Source organism: Oculina patagonica, chromosome 3 (assembly GCF_052425735.1).
Source record: "Oculina patagonica isolate OP01 chromosome 3, crgOcupat, whole genome shotgun sequence".
Classification (NCBI taxonomy): domain Eukaryota; kingdom Metazoa; phylum Cnidaria; class Anthozoa; order Scleractinia; family Oculinidae; genus Oculina; species Oculina patagonica.
The window spans coordinates 26,468,890-26,487,038 of record NC_135760.1 but is presented as its reverse complement, the minus strand read 5'-3'; the positions used below and the strand labels follow the sequence as shown (position 1 = coordinate 26,487,038).

The 18,149-nt window shown below is 39.0% G+C and overlaps 1 protein-coding gene across 1 annotated transcript; it reads left to right on the top strand.

The window, feature by feature from the left end:
• The first annotated feature begins 606 nt into the window (after nucleotides 1-606).
• Nucleotides 607-17,318, top strand: LOC144647290 (uncharacterized). The gene is made up of 5 exons (XM_078507073.1): nucleotides 607-661; nucleotides 12,733-13,064; nucleotides 14,220-14,337; nucleotides 15,084-15,197; nucleotides 16,355-17,318. Exons 1-5 carry the CDS (start codon nucleotides 655-657, stop codon nucleotides 16,639-16,641), a joined length of 858 nt encoding a protein of 285 aa, XP_078363199.1. The 5' UTR covers nucleotides 607-654; the 3' UTR covers nucleotides 16,642-17,318.
• The last annotated feature ends 831 nt before the right edge of the window (nucleotides 17,319-18,149 follow it).

The window sequence follows — 18,149 nt, the reverse complement described above, 5'->3', positions numbered from 1 at the left end:
AGGAAGGGTGCTTGTCGAAAACAAGACGGAAAGATACTTTCAAGGGCAGAAAGTTGAAGTTCTAAACATTTAAAATTTTTATTTACTTTTATTTAACAATTTGGTATTAATTTTCGGGTGTATAAATTTCGCGAAATGTTTTTTCGCGCGTATTAAATTTCGCGATTATTTTGAAATCGCGAAAATCGCGAAAATTAGTAAGAATAAGGTATTGACATTTTCTGGTAATTTCTTAGTTTTAAAGATAATGTGGGTAATAACAGGGCCTAGAAATTAAAAAAAAAAACCTCTAAGTAATAATAATTGGCTAATAACCCATGCAATTTTAGTTGTATTTTGTCAGCCGCTTGGTGAGTGATTTTATATTGGGCGCAATCGAGACTTAATTAAAGCATCTTGCTCTGATATCTGATTGGATCTCTGGTCAAGCTGTTTATCGTATTTTGGCCTCGGTTATGTACACACACCCTCGCGTTATGAACACAACGATTAATTTGATTGTTAATTAAATTAAAGCCACAATGTTTTATTGAATACTCCACAGGGTATTGCAGAGGACACCAAGGAGTAATCTGTTTTTGAGTCGAAAAGCGCCGAATAGGATATCAAGATGTATGATAATCCCTGAATTGCAAGACCTTGTAATTCTTCAAAATGGCAAGTGTTTCTTTCACTTTTACTAATAACTAGAGTGGCATTTGTTTTGTTTTTGGCTTTTTGCGTTACCTAACTCAGTTCTTACACAAGTTTACTTTTGCCGTTTCGAGTCTTAAGTAGCGTTTAATACTAAAACACATCTAAATTTTACTATTGTGCCTTAACACAAGCAAAAAAGAAGGTTTTAAGACATTTCTTGCCGGCTCCAGTTTGTTGACCAACATTAAAGGTCTTGATTAATGTTTTAGCTTAACTTCTTTTCGTCTTCAATCGTTATGAGCGTCTATATTTGCTGTCGAGCCTTAGCGAGACAGCACACTATTCTTTTCTGTAGGGCGAAAAATCCAAAATTTTCTCGGATGTAAGACTCGAAGCCTGCGCAGTAGAGTATTATCCGGGACAGTTGAAACGACAATCACGCGCACATCACATGGCTGTCAACTTCGAGACGGATTTTTTTCTTCCGCTGTTAGAAACGTCCGACATTCACAAAAAATAATTCTCCGCTTCTACAAGCTTACGAAGGTGTTTATAACAGCAAAAACCTCTGTAGTCAATGAAACAATTCACGATTTAGACTAAATCGATGCGAAAGTTTTTGTTTGATCTCGTGAATAAACACGCGCCGACAAGAGTGATTTTATCTTTCGAAGCGTCGCGACAACAATTAAATCTCCGCTTCTACAAGGTTTACGAAATTGTTTCTAACAGTAAAAAAACTCTGTACTCAAAGAAAAATAATGTGATTTAGCTAGAAACGATGCACCGAGTATGCTTGCGACATTTTTGCGAGCGAATTTTCTTGTTTCATCATTGAATAGAAACACGCGCCGAAAACTGCGGATTTTATCTTCGATGTTTGAGAAGCGTCGCGACAAGAAATAAATCTCCGCTTCTACGAGGGTTTCGAAGGTGTTAACAACAGTGAAAATCTCCCCAGTCAAAGAAACAAATACGCCGAGTATTCTTGAGCGAAAGATAATCACGCGAGCGAAAGTGATTGTCTGTTGATAATTAACACACTCCGAAACTATCGTTAACTATCTAAACTATCGTTAACTATCGAAAGCGTCACGACAAAAATTATATCTCTGCGTCCACGATGCAAAAAGTTAATTTAAGTGGCGGAAGACTCTTATCAACCACTTTCCCCACCCAGCAAACAACAAAGCCTTTTCAGCACTTTCCCAGTGTGGGTCAAACAACTCCGTTGTAGGGCCTATTCTGGACACCCCTACCCTCCAAAGTTCAAAAACTATCCAGACCTGTTGACTGTTCAATTCAGTTAACCCTGTTTCATTCACCTTCGACAGCACTCACTTTCTTAATGAAATTCCTAGTTATACGTCAACATTGGCAGTAATTTCTACCCTAGACATGAGTGAGTTTTAGCGGCCTTCACACGACAAACTAATTACCAACTCGTGTTGGCAATTTCAAGTTGGTGCGTGTGAACGACGCAACAACGGCAAATAAGTTGGGCAACTGTTGGCGACAAATAGAACCTGTCTCTATTCTCGCCAACAGTTTGCCAACTTGTTTGCCAACTGTTGTCGGTTGTTGTGTCGTTCACACATACCAACGTGAGTTTGCCACATGAGTTCTGCAACTGTAGTTTGTCGTGTGAAGGTCGCTTTAGCCCAGTTCTGTGATATGACGAACTTTTCATAAGCCAGACACATAAATTGTAGCCAGTCCTAGTTCTTGCTTTTGGACCTTTTGAGTTTGGCCATGGCTGGACTACATGGCAGCAGGTGCATGAAACGATACACGGTTAGAAACAAATCTTCTGTTTTTGTTTGTTGTAAAAAATAATGTTGCTTTTAGAAGCTAAGTGACATTATAAACTTATCAACTTAATCAAGTCAAATTTTGATCTTTGGCTGGGTGCAAACAAATCGCTACAGTTCATGCAATCACACCTACTAGAATATCCACCTTTATAATACTCACTTCGTATATATTTTATCAGGACCACCTTCTCGATCAGCTTTCGACTCCTATTGACAACTAAAAAAATTAGAATTACAGCTATAGTATTTCACTTTTAAAATCTGCACCGAGCTTCGAATTCTGTAAAGCCGTTAAAGCATTCATCGTTGTCACCCAAGTACAGTTGTCCTGCACCGATTCAAAGCGGCTCTCTGATTGGCTGATTTTGGCTGATTTTTTAAATTCTGTACCGAGACGTACCGAACCAATCACACGCGAGCTTTGGTTGTGCAGCCAGAGTTGGTCTGCGAAACGGTTGGTGTCATTTAGCTATGTTCGTATGTTCGACGAGATGCCTCGTTTTGTACGATATTTCAGTTGAGATTGTCAGTTTTGTAAGCTTTGGACGTTTTCTTGTTATTGTGTTTGAACTGTTTGAGTTATATCGTGTTGTTTATGGTACACTTGGTACACCCGGTACACTCGGTACGGCCGGTACAGTCGGTACGGCCGGGTGCACCGAGCGTACCGGGCGTACCGAGTGTACCGGGCGTACCGGGTGTACCGGGTGTACCGGGTGTACCGGGTGTACCTAGTGTACCGGGCGTACCAGGCGTACTGGGTGTACGGAAAAGTGTCACGAAAATTATATGTAATAAGGTACTTTGCAACAAATAAGCGCACACTCTGGTTGCACGAAGAAAATTACTAGAAAATTAAATTTATAGCTAATATGCAACTCCTTGTCTCGAACATCAGTAACGGTACGATCCTGAGGAGATAATTTAAAAAGTCCACAAAACCGGGTCATTCGATTGCAATCTATGTAAAGAGCATTTCAGTTGATTGCCAGTATTTAACATCATTACAAGACAGCAGCGTAAATTCAGAAAACGAGGGTGCCGGGTCAGCAACAGCAGCGCATTAAGTTTCTACATGTGAAAAAGCAGGATCCGATCCACGCCGACTTCGGATCGTTTCAATCTTCTGCACAAAGTATTTCCCAAAGTCGTTAGTGAAAGCGCATATGGCTCCAATAAGACTAAAACATTATTAGACATATTTTTTTAATGTTTTAACGTACTTTTTGTCCAAATTTCGAAAATAAATTCCCACGAAATACTGTCACGCCGAAAGATGGACTAAAAGGGAGTCCGCCAGACTTTGTTGGACAAAATTATGCACCAGAATTATTTTCAGTCTATTGCCAACTTCTGTGCTACTCTCTTGTTAAAATAAATATTTTCAAACAACACCAAACATCAAAAAGCAGGTTTGACGTTATACAGAATTACACTGAATCGCCGTGAGCTTTTGCGTTAAGCTTGTAAACTTTGTGAACCAGAATTGCTGTACCATGATTATTTACATCTTATTGCAAACTTTTGTGCTACTCCTTCTTATCTTCTTATAACATGGAAAAAATCTGAATTCCACTGAATCGCTAAAGATGATTTTACAAAATGGCTACAGGTTTTCAGGTTTTAGCAGGTTTCTGCAAGTTTTGTCAGGGCACGGTTTTACCCGTACGAACAAAGTAGTGGTAAACGGGATATGCGTGACGCGTAATTAAAAAAAAACTTACTCGAAGAAATTACACACACAAACAGGAATCATGAAGCAAAAGATTGAACTCAATAAGTTGTGTAAAAGACGCGTTCCCTCTGCTTTATTAATCCTTTTTGGGTTTGTGTTGCTGTTATAAACTCAACGGCACATTTCGGTGAACATCGCTTAAAAGATCATATTAATCGTAGTGCAGGTATTAAAAAGGGCATCTACAATCCAAGACAAAAGTCCTGGGACACTTAACCACTTTGACGAAAAATTGACATTGTATTGACCTCCCCCTCCCCACCCCCAATTCAATGTTGGTTTCTATCCATCATACCGTGGGACAATATCTCAACATTGTTTTGGGGGGAAAGGGGGGCTCGGAAAATTAAACAATGCGTTCTTAATGCAAAGGGAATGGTCACTGAGCACTATTTCTTTAAGTGTCCCATGGATTTTTGTCTAGGATTGTATTTGTGTGCGAAAAAAATCGGGATTGTCTTTGCGTCCGAAAGAAGGTTGCATAGGTTTAAAATATGTTTGTTCTAGCAGTTATTTGCACAAATGTTTGTGAACAGTTACAGCATGTAACAAGAAAGCTCTATTTGGAGTTATCTTCGAGCCACAAAGTGTAGCTGATGGAATCCGTTCCTTGGGAGAAATTGACTGTTATTTCTGTTGCTTTCTTTTGTGAGTCTTTGAGCGCCCAAATACAAGCTTTGCGAACTCTTTTCAGTATAACATGGTACACTAATGTCAGGGATCGTTATTTCTTTCCATCTTTATTATTCTTTGCCAAGAAACAGCGCCTAAGTGTTCAAAACCATCATATTTCCTCTCAGAACTGTAAGTACCCTGAACAGTGCTCGACCGGAAACGCAACAGTACTCGCATGATTCTTTGAGCTAAAATATTTAGAACGTGCTCATTTTCATTGGATTTTCATCTCAGCATATCAAGAATAGTGTATTCAATGCTATTACGTTCGATAGTTATAACTGGTTCTTCGTTTAATCACTTTTTTAACAGTACTCACTCGTAAACCAAGAGTAGAATAATTAGCATATATTATTTATCTCAACGCTTGTTCACCGAGTACTGTGAGAAATTGAGCAAAACGTTTAGCATCGTTTATGAATACTTCATAAAGGGTTCCTATTTGAATATTCAATCGGTATAGCTGCGTTTCACGCATATATTTCTGAGCTAGGGCATAAAAAAGCGGAAAACAGTGGCGAGTACTGTTGTGAGAAATGTTAGCGTATCTCATTATCTCATTACAACCGAACAGTGGCATTTATCTTCGTGTCAAATTTCAGCTGAACAGACATGTTCAATTATTAACAGCCAAAAGAATGGTTTCTTTTCAATGACCAAAAAGAGATTTGCCTGTTTGAGAAGAAAAATCGCTGTAGAAACCATGTCAAGTTTGTTTTGTTGCGATAAAGATATCGTTTTGGGGGCTTTCAGACATAGTCCTCATGTCTGATAAGGCGATATATTTATCCCTATTGACTCGAATCTGTTCAAAAAGTGATGAGTTAATCGATTTTGTCACAAAACACTGTCCTCTTTATACAAAGATACAGTTAGAGCGACCACAAATCCAAATAAGCCCTGTTTCTCTGCCCTTTTTTTTTAATAATTCACCCACCCCCCCCCCTTATTTTCTGATGTCACGTGTCACGTCTTTTATGCCGTGGACCTACATTTGCATTAAAACCGTTGATATTTCATTGAAATAATACATGTGCAATCGCGTTATAGCCAAAAATAGCGAGTTCAGTACCGAGCTCACAAATACAATCCAAGACAAAAGTCCTGGGACACTTAACCACTTTGACGAAAAATTGACATTGTATTGACCTCCCCCTCCCCACCCCCAATTCAATGTTGGTTTCTATCCATCATACCGTGGGACAATATCTCAACATTGTTTTGGGGGGAAAGGGGGGCTCGGAAAATTAAACAATGCGTTCTTAATGCAAAGGGAATGGTCACTGAGCACTATTTCTTTAAGTGTCCCATGGATTTTTGTCTAGGATTGTATTTGTGTGCGAAAAAAATCGGGATTGTCTTTGCGTCCGAAAGAAGGTTGCATAGGTTTAAAATATGTTTGTTCTAGCAGTTATTTGCACAAATGTTTGTGAACAGTTACAGCATGTAACAAGAAAGCTCTATTTGGAGTTATCTTCGAGCCACAAAGTGTAGCTGATGGAATCCGTTCCTTGGGAGAAATTGACTGTTATTTCTGTTGCTTTCTTTTGTGAGTCTTTGAGCGCCCAAATACAAGCTTTGCGAACTCTTTTCAGTATAACATGGTACACTAATGTCAGGGATCGTTATTTCTTTCCATCTTTATTATTCTTTGCCAAGAAACAGCGCCTAAGTGTTCAAAACCATCATATTTCCTCTCAGAACTGTAAGTACCCAGAACAGTGCTCGACCGGAAACGCAACAGTACTCGCATGATTCTTTGAGCTAAAATATTTAGAACGTGCTCATTTTCATTGGATTTTCATCTCAGCATATCAAGAATAGTGTATTCAATGCTATTACGTTCGATAGTTATAACTGGTTCTTCGTTTAATCACTTTTTTAACAGTACTCACTCGTAAACCAAGAGTAGAATAATTAGCATATATTATTTATCTCAACGCTTGTTCACCGAGTACTGTGAGAAATTGAGCAAAACGTTTAGCATCGTTTATGAATACTTCATAAAGGGTTCCTATTTGAATATTCAATCGGTATAGCTGCGTTTCACGCATATATTTCTGAGCTAGGGCATAAAAAAGCGGAAAACAGTGGCGAGTACTGTTGTGAGAAATGTTAGCGTATCTCATTATCTCATTACAACCGAACAGTGGCATTTATCTTCGTGTCAAATTTCAGCTGAACAGACATGTTCAATTATTAACAGCCAAAAGAATGGTTTCTTTTCAATGACCAAAAAGAGATTTGCCTGTTTGAGAAGAAAAATCGCTGTAGAAACCATGTCAAGTTTGTTTTGTTGCGATAAAGATATCGTTTTGGGGGCTTTCAGACATAGTCCTCATGTCTGATAAGGCGATATATTTATCCCTATTGACTCGAATCTGTTCAAAAAGTGATGAGTTAATCGATTTTGTCACAAAACACTGTCCTCTTTATACAAAGATACAGTTAGAGCGACCACAAATCCAAATAAGCCCTATTTCTCTGCCCTTTTTTTTTAATAATTCACCCACCCCTCCCCCCTTATTTTCTGATGTCACGTGTCACGTCTTTTATGCCGTGGACCTACATTTGCATTAAAACCGTTGATATTTCATTGAAATAATACATGTGCAATCGCGTTATAGCCAAAAATAGCGAGTTCAGTACCGAGCTCACAAATACAATCCAAGACAAAAGTCCTGGGACACTTAACCACTTTGACGAAAAATTGACATTGTATTGACCTCCCCCTCCCCACCCCCAATTCAATGTTGGTTTCTATCCATCATACCGTGGGACAATATCTCAACATTGTTTTGGGGGGAAAGGGGGGCTCGGAAAATTAAACAATGCGTTCTTAATGCAAAGGGAATGGTCACTGAGCACTATTTCTTTAAGTGTCCCATGGATTTTTGTCTAGGATTGTATTTGTGTGCGAAAAAAATCGGGATTGTCTTTGCGTCCGAAAGAAGGTTGCATAGGTTTAAAATATGTTTGTTCTAGCAGTTATTTGCACAAATGTTTGTGAACAGTTACAGCATGTAACAAGAAAGCTCTATTTGGAGTTATCTTCGAGCCACAAAGTGTAGCTGATGGAATCCGTTCCTTGGGAGAAATTGACTGTTATTTCTGTTGCTTTCTTTTGTGAGTCTTTGAGCGCCCAAATACAAGCTTTGCGAACTCTTTTCAGTATAACATGGTACACTAATGTCAGGGATCGTTATTTCTTTCCATCTTTATTATTCTTTGCCAAGAAACAGCGCCTAAGTGTTCAAAACCATCATATTTCCTCTCAGAACTGTAAGTACCCTGAACAGTGCTCGACCGGAAACGCAACAGTACTCGCATGATTCTTTGAGCTAAAATATTTAGAACGTGCTCATTTTCATTGGATTTTCATCTCAGCATATCAAGAATAGTGTATTCAATGCTATTACGTTCGATAGTTATAACTGGTTCTTCGTTTAATCACTTTTTTAACAGTACTCACTCGTAAACCAAGAGTAGAATAATTAGCATATATTATTTATCTCAACGCTTGTTCACCGAGTACTGTGAGAAATTGAGCAAAACGTTTAGCATCGTTTATGAATACTTCATAAAGGGTTCCTATTTGAATATTCAATCGGTATAGCTGCGTTTCACGCATATATTTCTGAGCTAGGGCATAAAAAAGCGGAAAACAGTGGCGAGTACTGTTGTGAGAAATGTTAGCGTATCTCATTATCTCATTACAACCGAACAGTGGCATTTATCTTCGTGTCAAATTTCAGCTGAACAGACATGTTCAATTATTAACAGCCAAAAGAATGGTTTCTTTTCAATGACCAAAAAGAGATTTGCCTGTTTGAGAAGAAAAATCGCTGTAGAAACCATGTCAAGTTTGTTTTGTTGCGATAAAGATATCGTTTTGGGGGCTTTCAGACATAGTCCTCATGTCTGATAAGGCGATATATTTATCCCTATTGACTCGAATCTGTTCAAAAAGTGATGAGTTAATCGATTTTGTCACAAAACACTGTCCTCTTTATACAAAGATACAGTTAGAGCGACCACAAATCCAAATAAGCCCTGTTTCTCTGCCCTTTTTTTTTAATAATTCACCCACCCCTCCCCCCTTATTTTCTGATGTCACGTGTCACGTCTTTTATGCCGTGGACCTACATTTGCATTAAAACCGTTGATATTTCATTGAAATAATACATGTGCAATCGCGTTATAGCCAAAAATAGCGAGTTCAGTACCGAGCTCACAAATACAATCCAAGACAAAAGTCCTGGGACACTTAACCACTTTGACGAAAAATTGACATTGTATTGACCTCCCCCTCCCCACCCCCAATTCAATGTTGGTTTCTATCCATCATACCGTGGGACAATATCTCAACATTGTTTTGGGGGGAAAGGGGGGCTCGGAAAATTAAACAATGCGTTCTTAATGCAAAGGGAATGGTCACTGAGCACTATTTCTTTAAGTGTCCCATGGATTTTTGTCTAGGATTGTATTTGTGTGCGAAAAAAATCGGGATTGTCTTTGCGTCCGAAAGAAGGTTGCATAGGTTTAAAATATGTTTAATGATGAGTTAATCGATTTTGTCACAAAACACTGTCCTCTTTATACAAAGATACAGTTAGAGCGACCACAAATCCAAATAAGCCCTGTTTCTCTGCCCTTTTTTTTTAATAATTCACCCACCCCTTCCCCTTATTTTCTGATGTCACGTGTCACGTCTTTTATGCCGTGGACCTACATTTGCATTAAAACCGTTGATATTTCATTGAAATAATACATGTGCAATCGCGTTATAGCCAAAAATAGCGAGTTCAGTACCGAGCTCACAAATACAATCCAAGACAAAAGTCCTGGGACACTTAACCACTTTGACGAAAAATTGACATTGTATTGACCTCCCCCTCCCCACCCCCAATTCAATGTTGGTTTCTATCCATCATACCGTGGGACAATATCTCAACATTGTTTTGGGGGGAAAGGGGGGCTCGGAAAATTAAACAATGCGTTCTTAATGCAAAGGGAATGGTCACTGAGCACTATTTCTTTAAGTGTCCCATGGATTTTTGTCTAGGATTGTAGCCGGATATAAACTCTGGAAATGGAAATTTAAAGATTTTGTTCGTTGGGTGCTCACACCCGGTACACCCGGTACGCTCGGTACACTCGGTACGCCCGGTACACTCGGTACACTCGGTACGCCCGGTACACTTGGTACACCCGGTACGCCCGGTACACCCGGTACGCCCGGTACGTCCGGTACACTCGGTACACTCGGTACGCTCGGTACACTCGGTACACTCGGTACACTCGGTACACTCGGTACACTCGGTACACTCGGTACGCCCGGTACAGTAGGTACACCCGGTACGCCCGGTACACTCGGTACACCCGGTACGCCCGGTACACTCGGTACACTCGGTACGCCCGGTACACTCGATACACCCGGTACACTCGGTACACTCGGTACACTTGGTACGCCCGGTACACTCGGTACACTCGGTACGCCCGGTACGCTCGGTACACTCGGTACACTCGGTACACTCGGTACACTCGGTACACTCGGTACGCCCGGTACACTCGGTACACTCGGTACACTCGGTACACTCGGTACACTCGGTACACTCGGTACGCCCGGTACGCCCGGTACACTCGGTACACTCGGTACACTCGGTACACCCGGTACGCCCGGTACGCTCGGTACACGCGGTACACTCGGTACACTCGGTACACTCGGTACACTCGGTACACTCGATACGGCCGGTACAGTAGGTACAGTCGGTACGGCCGGTACAGTCGGTACGGTCGGTACGGCCGGTACAGTCGGTACGGCCGGTACAGTCGGTACAGTCGGTACGGCCGGTACAGTCGGTACGGCCGGCACAGTCGGTACGGCCGGTACAGTCGGTACAGTCAGTACAGTCGGTACAGTCGGAACGGCCGGCTATGGCCGGTATGGCCATAGTACGGTCATAGCCGTGCTTACCCATCCTTACCCATGTTTGCTCTTGCTATTATGAATCCTTATGATAAGCCATAAAGGTTCTTTAGATGGGATGTAAATTAGAGGAACTACTAACGAAGAAAGAAATCACCACAGACATATAAAGTCTTTATTTTAATAACTAATTTTCTATTGTTTTCGTGAATCAGCCAATCAGAGAGCCGCTTTGAACCCGTGCGGGACTGCTCCCCAAGTAGCAATTTTACAAAAAATCTATGATGTGCAGTGTTGCTATTAAAACGGCGAACGTATAACTGTCATAACTTAATTGAGGACGACAGATATGAAAGTACCAAAACGATTTAATAATAGGGTTCTTCCCTGCCAGCAAAAAATCACGATCACTGGAAAATAAAAACTAAAACGAGAAACGCAACAAGCAAAGAGAAAAAGAAAGTTGAGTTCATTAAGAAATTGTCCTGGGTTTGGATCGGACTGGGATCAACGGAGTTTTTAGTGGACATTGCGGATCACTGCGTGTATGAGCGTATGTTTGGAAAAATAAACCAAAACCCCCTAAATTAACCAAAGCTAATAAAGAGATACCGTGCGTTTAATAATAAAAAGTTATTGTCGGCCGAATGAGGGCAATTTAAAACATAATTCATTTTCCCTGCAGTAGGTAACAAAACAAATTCGTACTTTTTTATTAAGAAATTGCATTGACATTGATTGATCTGGCTCTATGAATCGCCAAAAGAATTTTATGACGAGAAAACGTGGCTGATTCTTGGAGAAAAGAAACTTTATTTAAGCATTTGCAATTTGGAATTTTTATGGCGCTTAGGATAAATATCCGGTGCAGTCGTGGATTTAATGGCTGGATTTCCTCGATATCACTATATAACTTCTAGAATGTTCCTAATCGTTTTTATGCCACCTGCAAGACGCAGGCTGCTTTCCAAGTGACTAAAACATAGCAAAACTTTCAAGAATCTTTGTAGTTTTAAAACATCGTGCTAGAGCGCTGACATCCAAAGGATTCGACATTTCTTTAGCATTCAGCATTCAACAGTAATTGAAGAAATGTAATAATTATTTGAAGGCAACAGTTATGAAGCCCGTAAATTTCTTTTTTGTATTTTTTTGTTCGCTTTCAGCCTTACTGTGCACACACACAAAATATAGTGCGTGTTTCAGTTTATTTAATAAAAGCCAAAAATTAATACTTCGAACAAAAGGATTTTAAAACATCTTTTCGGCATTCGTTTTACATATTTGTTGAAGCACTTTCGGCAGGTTTTGAAAAGCCTGACAATGGATTTCAAAAGATTTCTCTACAGTCATCTGTTCCAAAATCAATTATATATATTCCGTCAACTGATTCTGTGCATTGCCAAGTTGGATTCATTTTCAGCTGAAAGAACAAGAAATGACTCTGAACTGGAAGGGGGGGGGGGGGGGGACTTTCGGTTAGTTTGAACAAAGGTTTAATACGGGACTGGTCAAATGTGGTCCCAACACTCAGTGTATCCGGGTTTATGTATGTGTAACGAGAATTGACACGGTGATGTAATGTTACTAAAAATAGAATTTCTAGTTCACTCTTGCATAAATGAATAAGTAAGCGATCCTCAGCCCGTTTAGTAGTTTTTATTTATAAGTAGCCGTGATCATAAGTATTTTTCATAACTAGTGTTACATAAGAGAAGTGGAAGAATGACATAGCACAAGCGTAAAAGTAATTTTTTTGTTCAAAATTTGTCATGATATGTACCATCTATATGGAGAGTAGGAGGGTGGTTCAATAAAGAAGGGGTCTTGTTAAAAAATATTGAATTACCAGAGGCGAACTTTTACGGCATATTTATATAAAAAACAGAGTTTTCAGTGTATAAATGACTTATGTGTTGTTGTGCTTCTGTGCCTGCAGGGAGGCGGCAATTTCTCTCTGTTCTTGGTGATTATGTTAGGCGTGGCTACCTCCGCCTTTGCTCAAACCTTCAGACGAGACGCTGAAAACGGTGTAAATCGCGGCATATTTATCAAGACTCCATCTACCCGGTTAACTGCTGCTGTTATGGCGAGTTTAATGGTGTCGTGTCCTACAGATTGTACTTTGGAATGCCTTGGCAATCAAGAATGCTATTCCTATAATCTCGCTGCTTCGCCTGATGGAAGGCATACATGTGAGCTGCTAAACACAGACAAGTTTCGTAACGCGGATAAATTAGTTTTCAGCCAAGACTTTGAACATTACAATATTAAAGTAAGTATGAAGCTTCTTACTTCATGAAGTTTTTCACTCATGTTGTCATGAGTTAATAATTTACATTACTTTCCCTACTTTCCGATTAATATTTTTGAATGATTGAATGTATAATTTGTTCAATCCATTGATTGATTTGTATATTTGTATGTTTATATACTGACGTCGTTTAAGCGATGGTTAACGGAACAGCACATTTGCAATCAACAACACACTAACATTTTACGTCTCTATAGAAAAACTCATGCGTAACAGATGACGCTGCTCTCCAGTGTCACAATCGTACCCAGGTCAACCGTAATAAGAAAACATTTGGGTACGAGATTACAATCCATGCACTGTCTTCATTGCCTTGGTCGGATACGAATTATTCAATAACAAAAGGAAACCGCGAGAAATACAAAGGAACAAAACAAAACAACAATTAATAAAGTAACCAACATTCTTAATAACTATATGTTAAAAGGGACAGTGTCACGAGAAGTCTTCCAAGCTTTTGTGTAAACTATGCTAGAACTGTAAGGGTACAAAACACCCTTTAAAGTGCCTATGAAGTAAAAAATAATTGCTGTTTATTTTAAAAGATTTTCAAAATAAAGAAGAATGGCGTTTTTCTTTTTGAAATATCTTTTTTTTCGTTTTAGAAATATTTACGTTTTTGTATTATGCAAATGAGGAAAGTGATGACGTCATTTATTGTTCCACAAAAAGGTGCAGCACTGAATCAAGAATTCTCTATTTTCCAATTGCCCATAAACTTTGTTTGCCCCCCAAATTTTGCATAAACTATTCGGTGGAAAACGTCTAGCTGCTTTTAGGCTGTTTGAATATGTCGCAAACGAAAGGGGTTACTCAACACCGGTAAAATTAACATGGCCCTTAAAATCCTTTCAAATTGAAGGAACCCAAAATAAGAGTTTAAAAAAACAAAGAAGCGAAAATAGCCAGGAATGGTTGCGACTAATAAAGATTAAGACCAATTTCAAAAGACAATTTTGAAAAACTTTGCCAATTTTTTTCAAAATGTGTTGTCCGTGACGTAGCTCCTTTAACAGTTCACGAGAATTTTACATCAACTCTATCTTCGTCATATATATATAACGTTAGATATAACGTCATATGACATCAGGTTCTACCGTATTTTTTTTTTCACAGACACCTTGCATGAACAACCCTTGTCAACATGGAGCTGCATTCTGTCGACCGATTTACCACCGAGATGATTACGAGTGTGTTTGCAAACCAGGTTTTACCGGAAAGCACTGTGGAGTGGGTCAGTCTAGTTATGTTACTGATATAAACTGTGTTACTGCAAATTTGATAACTTCTTCCCTTACCGTTAGGTCAAATTTTTTTTGTTTCTTGATTACGGAAAGAAATTATTCCGCGGACTATTCATTTGAATCGCATTATCCATTACGTCGTGAGTAAGAAAACCCAATGAGATTAATATGGTGCCTCAGAAAAAACAGAACTCAACAACAGCAACAACAGATAATACCTGGATGACGATCCCTATGAAATCATTTTTCCTACTCGTTCTGTTCTGCCTTCCTGACAACGTATTAAAATGTTAAGGAGAAATTCGCCTTCAATAATTCTTTGAAAAAGTAATAAATATAGGGCTGATTTAGGCTGTTTGTCTGCTTGTGAATAATCCATATAGGGAAGAGAGGGTCACTACCATTTTAAAGGGATCAGGACAATAGCCAAATATTTTCAGGCGTTTAGGGTTGCATGGCGCACTTGAAAGAAATTGAAAACGCCTTCATATTGTGTTGGCGGTGATATTGACCGATCAGGCATGGGAAATGATATTTTTCAGGGGTCAAATAAGCTTGATTCATGCTCTCATTGGTCTTCTTTAGCGGCAAATTTAAATTTTTCGACGAGCATCCCCTGTCATGTGGGAGTTCCCTTTCCCCGGGATAATCAGTCACCTTATTGGATAACTCAGTAATATCAGGAGCCCAACATGGACATCGTTTAAATTTGTCGATACGTAATTTTTTCACACAGAAATCGACGAATGCTCCAGCAATCCATGTTTGAACGGAGGATCGTGTACTGACCAGGTTAATGGATATGTTTGTACCTGTCAAGCTGGTTTTATTGGAGCTGACTGTGAAAATGGTATGTACAGCATTCAACAAAAAAATTTAATTTAGCTTTGGGTTCGGTTTGGACAAATTAAAACTGCATAAAACTGTTTAACGTTCATTTTAAAAACAACAGTAGTCAACGAGATTAAGCCACTGGCGATGTTTTTGTCTTCCATGGTTCTGCAACATTCCTTCGTGACATTGGACTACAGGCAACGTTTAAAGCTAATGTTTTTAATGAGGCTCAGTATACACCTAATTGCAATAAGGTTGTCATAGAAAAAAGGAAAAAGTCAAATAAGAATTAATTAAGCGCATGCATGAAATTTATTTGTACAAATGGCCTCAAAATGCCTCAAAATACGAATAAATCAATTTATCTTGTTACAACATAAAAAGTGAACTCAAAGTGTGTAGATAAAAACTCGTGGATTTCTGTAAATGCTACCAGTTATGAAACTACGCTAATTAATTCCTATTTACCTTTCTTTTCATTTTTTTTTCTTTTTTCTATGACAACGTAATTGCAATTAGGTGTATATAAGTCGAATAATTTGACAGTTTCTTGGTGGTGAGAATGGTGCGAGCACCAAATGACGTAAAGCAAAGGATTCAAAAGACAACGAACAATACTCAAACTACAGCACAAGAGCTAACTCACAAGAGTTTCGGGGACACCAATATTTGCCCGATAATTTTAAATAAACTTTGCAGTATCTTTTTTTAATGCTCCACATTTCTTACATTACATTATATTACACAAATATTACGTTACGTTACATTATATTTCACAAACATACTTACTTGCATACTTTCGTTACTTACGCTAGACGTTACAAGCTAGTTACGGTACGTGCTGAAACCTAATGCACTCTCCAAAAGAACTTATTACTCTATTACATTATATTACAGAAAGTTGATAATTGGCTTCCACTTTTCATCGTGAGTTTTAGTTTGTTATTTTTTAAGGCAATGCATTTGCAGTATCGTGCTCGGCCCGATAAACGTTACTTAAAACTAAAATATCTCCTGAACGAAATCTTGATTAAATTTGGAAATTTCTCGAAAACAGTCACTGCTCCAAGTGATTTTAGGATTCTAGCCCTTTAGGGAAAGGCTGAAATACTGTGCCTGCCTTTAGGAGTTAATTTGAAGAATTAACTGAAATGTTACCGTCTGCAATTCTAGAAAACTGGGTCAAGATGCCACCATCTTCAGTTTGCTTTTCGGCCAGAGATGATATTTATGGAGCCTTTACAATTCCACGTCCGGGAAATATCATCACCTTCAAATTAAAATACTTGAATGGTCACGTCAACTGTGGTGGAAGTGCAGAATATCTATCCAGATGGGGCTGTAATTGGCCAGGTTTTACTCACACCCTGGGTGTGTACATCACTGATACCGACAAAAATCGCCTTCTACCGGCAAATAACAATTATAAGCTTGGAGGAAACGACTGCCTAAGGGAATAATACAACCTACCATGGGCTACGACAGAAAGCGACGAACTCCGCTTCGATGATTTCTCCCCCTCGTTGTCCGTGTCAACTGGCCAGGAATACCAAGTCTGGTTTATTGAGGATTTGAGTGGATGCAGTGAGTGGGGTAACGGATTCGAACAAACTTGCGCTGAGGTGTACGGTTTGTACGAGTGATTCCCAGTGGATGTATTGTCCATGCTGCTTGTAGATACCTTCTTGATACCTGAACTCTGTTATCGTATTTTAGTATTGGTGTTATTCGGAAAATATACCTCCAGTGATATTTCAAATGGCACGTAATATTTTGGGTATTTCGAACAAGGAACCAGATCTAAATTCCTACTGTTATTTATTAATTAGAAGAAACTCAGATCAGGGTGTTCTATTGGAAATCGCAAATCTGTTTGCTCTCATTTTTTTCCATTAGCAAAAGCATACTCACAAGCATAAGTACAAGCATAAACACGAGCACAAGCATAAGCGCGTAAGAATTAGGAACACGCTTCATGAACGCTTCATGAAATTAACGCGAATTTCAAAAATTCGTAAAACAATCTAGATTACTCTCCCGCGTTTTCTCATTGTTAAATAGTACAAGGCAAATATCTTGTCTGATTAGCAGAACTACTGCAAACGATCTCATCAAGATTCCATTTTGAATCACAAAGGCGGCGGAGCAGGGGGAGGGGGCATAGGGGCTGGAGCCCCCCCCCCCCCCAAACCCCCCCCACCGACGTTTTTGTTGCCGGAAATATCGCGAGCGCAGCGTAAAATTGGTTTGTCAAGATATTCCGTCTCGTGAGTGAGTTCAAACATCTTCGAAACTTCCTTGGAAGTCTTCGGGAAACTTAACCTTTATCTTCGGGAAGGTTTGAAAAATGATCGGGGATGTTCTTATGGTCTTCAAAGAACAATCGGAGAATTTTTGGAAATCTTCGGGCTAAAAAACTGCTCAGAAAAGCAAAAAGTTGTTAAACTGAAAAAGTTGCTCCAAATATGAAAACCTGCTGAGTATTCTTGGGACAGTCTTAGCTCCCACTTTTTAGAACAATCCGCCTCCTCTGTAGCATTATAGTATTCATTTTTTGTCAGGTATTCAGAGCATAGTTTCAATACATTGTCCAGAGTCTTTATTCAAAATAGCCTCATTTTTGCACACGCTTTATTGCAACAGAAACGTCCTCCAATCTGCACTGAGCTGTTTTGAAAGGTTGAGTTGTTACAGTTGCCATATTTTGGAAACTATAATAGCACTATAGAAATAGTTATTTATTATTTGTCTGACTGCTACGTAAGGTTAACCAGTGTATCCTACATCAATTCATCAGAAGTTTCTTAAAATGTGTAGTAGTAACAGTTTGGTAATTTACAGGCAGATTTACAAAATGTGTTATTCTAAACACTTGTTACTCCATTGGGTAGTTGAGTCATAAATTTGTCTTTGTTATAGTGTTTTTTTTTTATAGAGTGTCGAAAGTAATTCTCGTTTGCTTTGGTTT

Bases quoted from the DNA above. Each gene is read 5' to 3' on its own strand.
- LOC144647290 (XM_078507073.1), top strand. The intron at 14,338-15,083 runs GTCAGTCTAGTT...TTTTTCACACAG, and splicing joins CGGAAAGCACTGTGGAGTGG to AAATCGACGAATGCTCCAGC. The intron at 15,198-16,354 runs GTATGTACAGCA...CTGCAATTCTAG, and splicing joins TGGAGCTGACTGTGAAAATG to AAAACTGGGTCAAGATGCCA.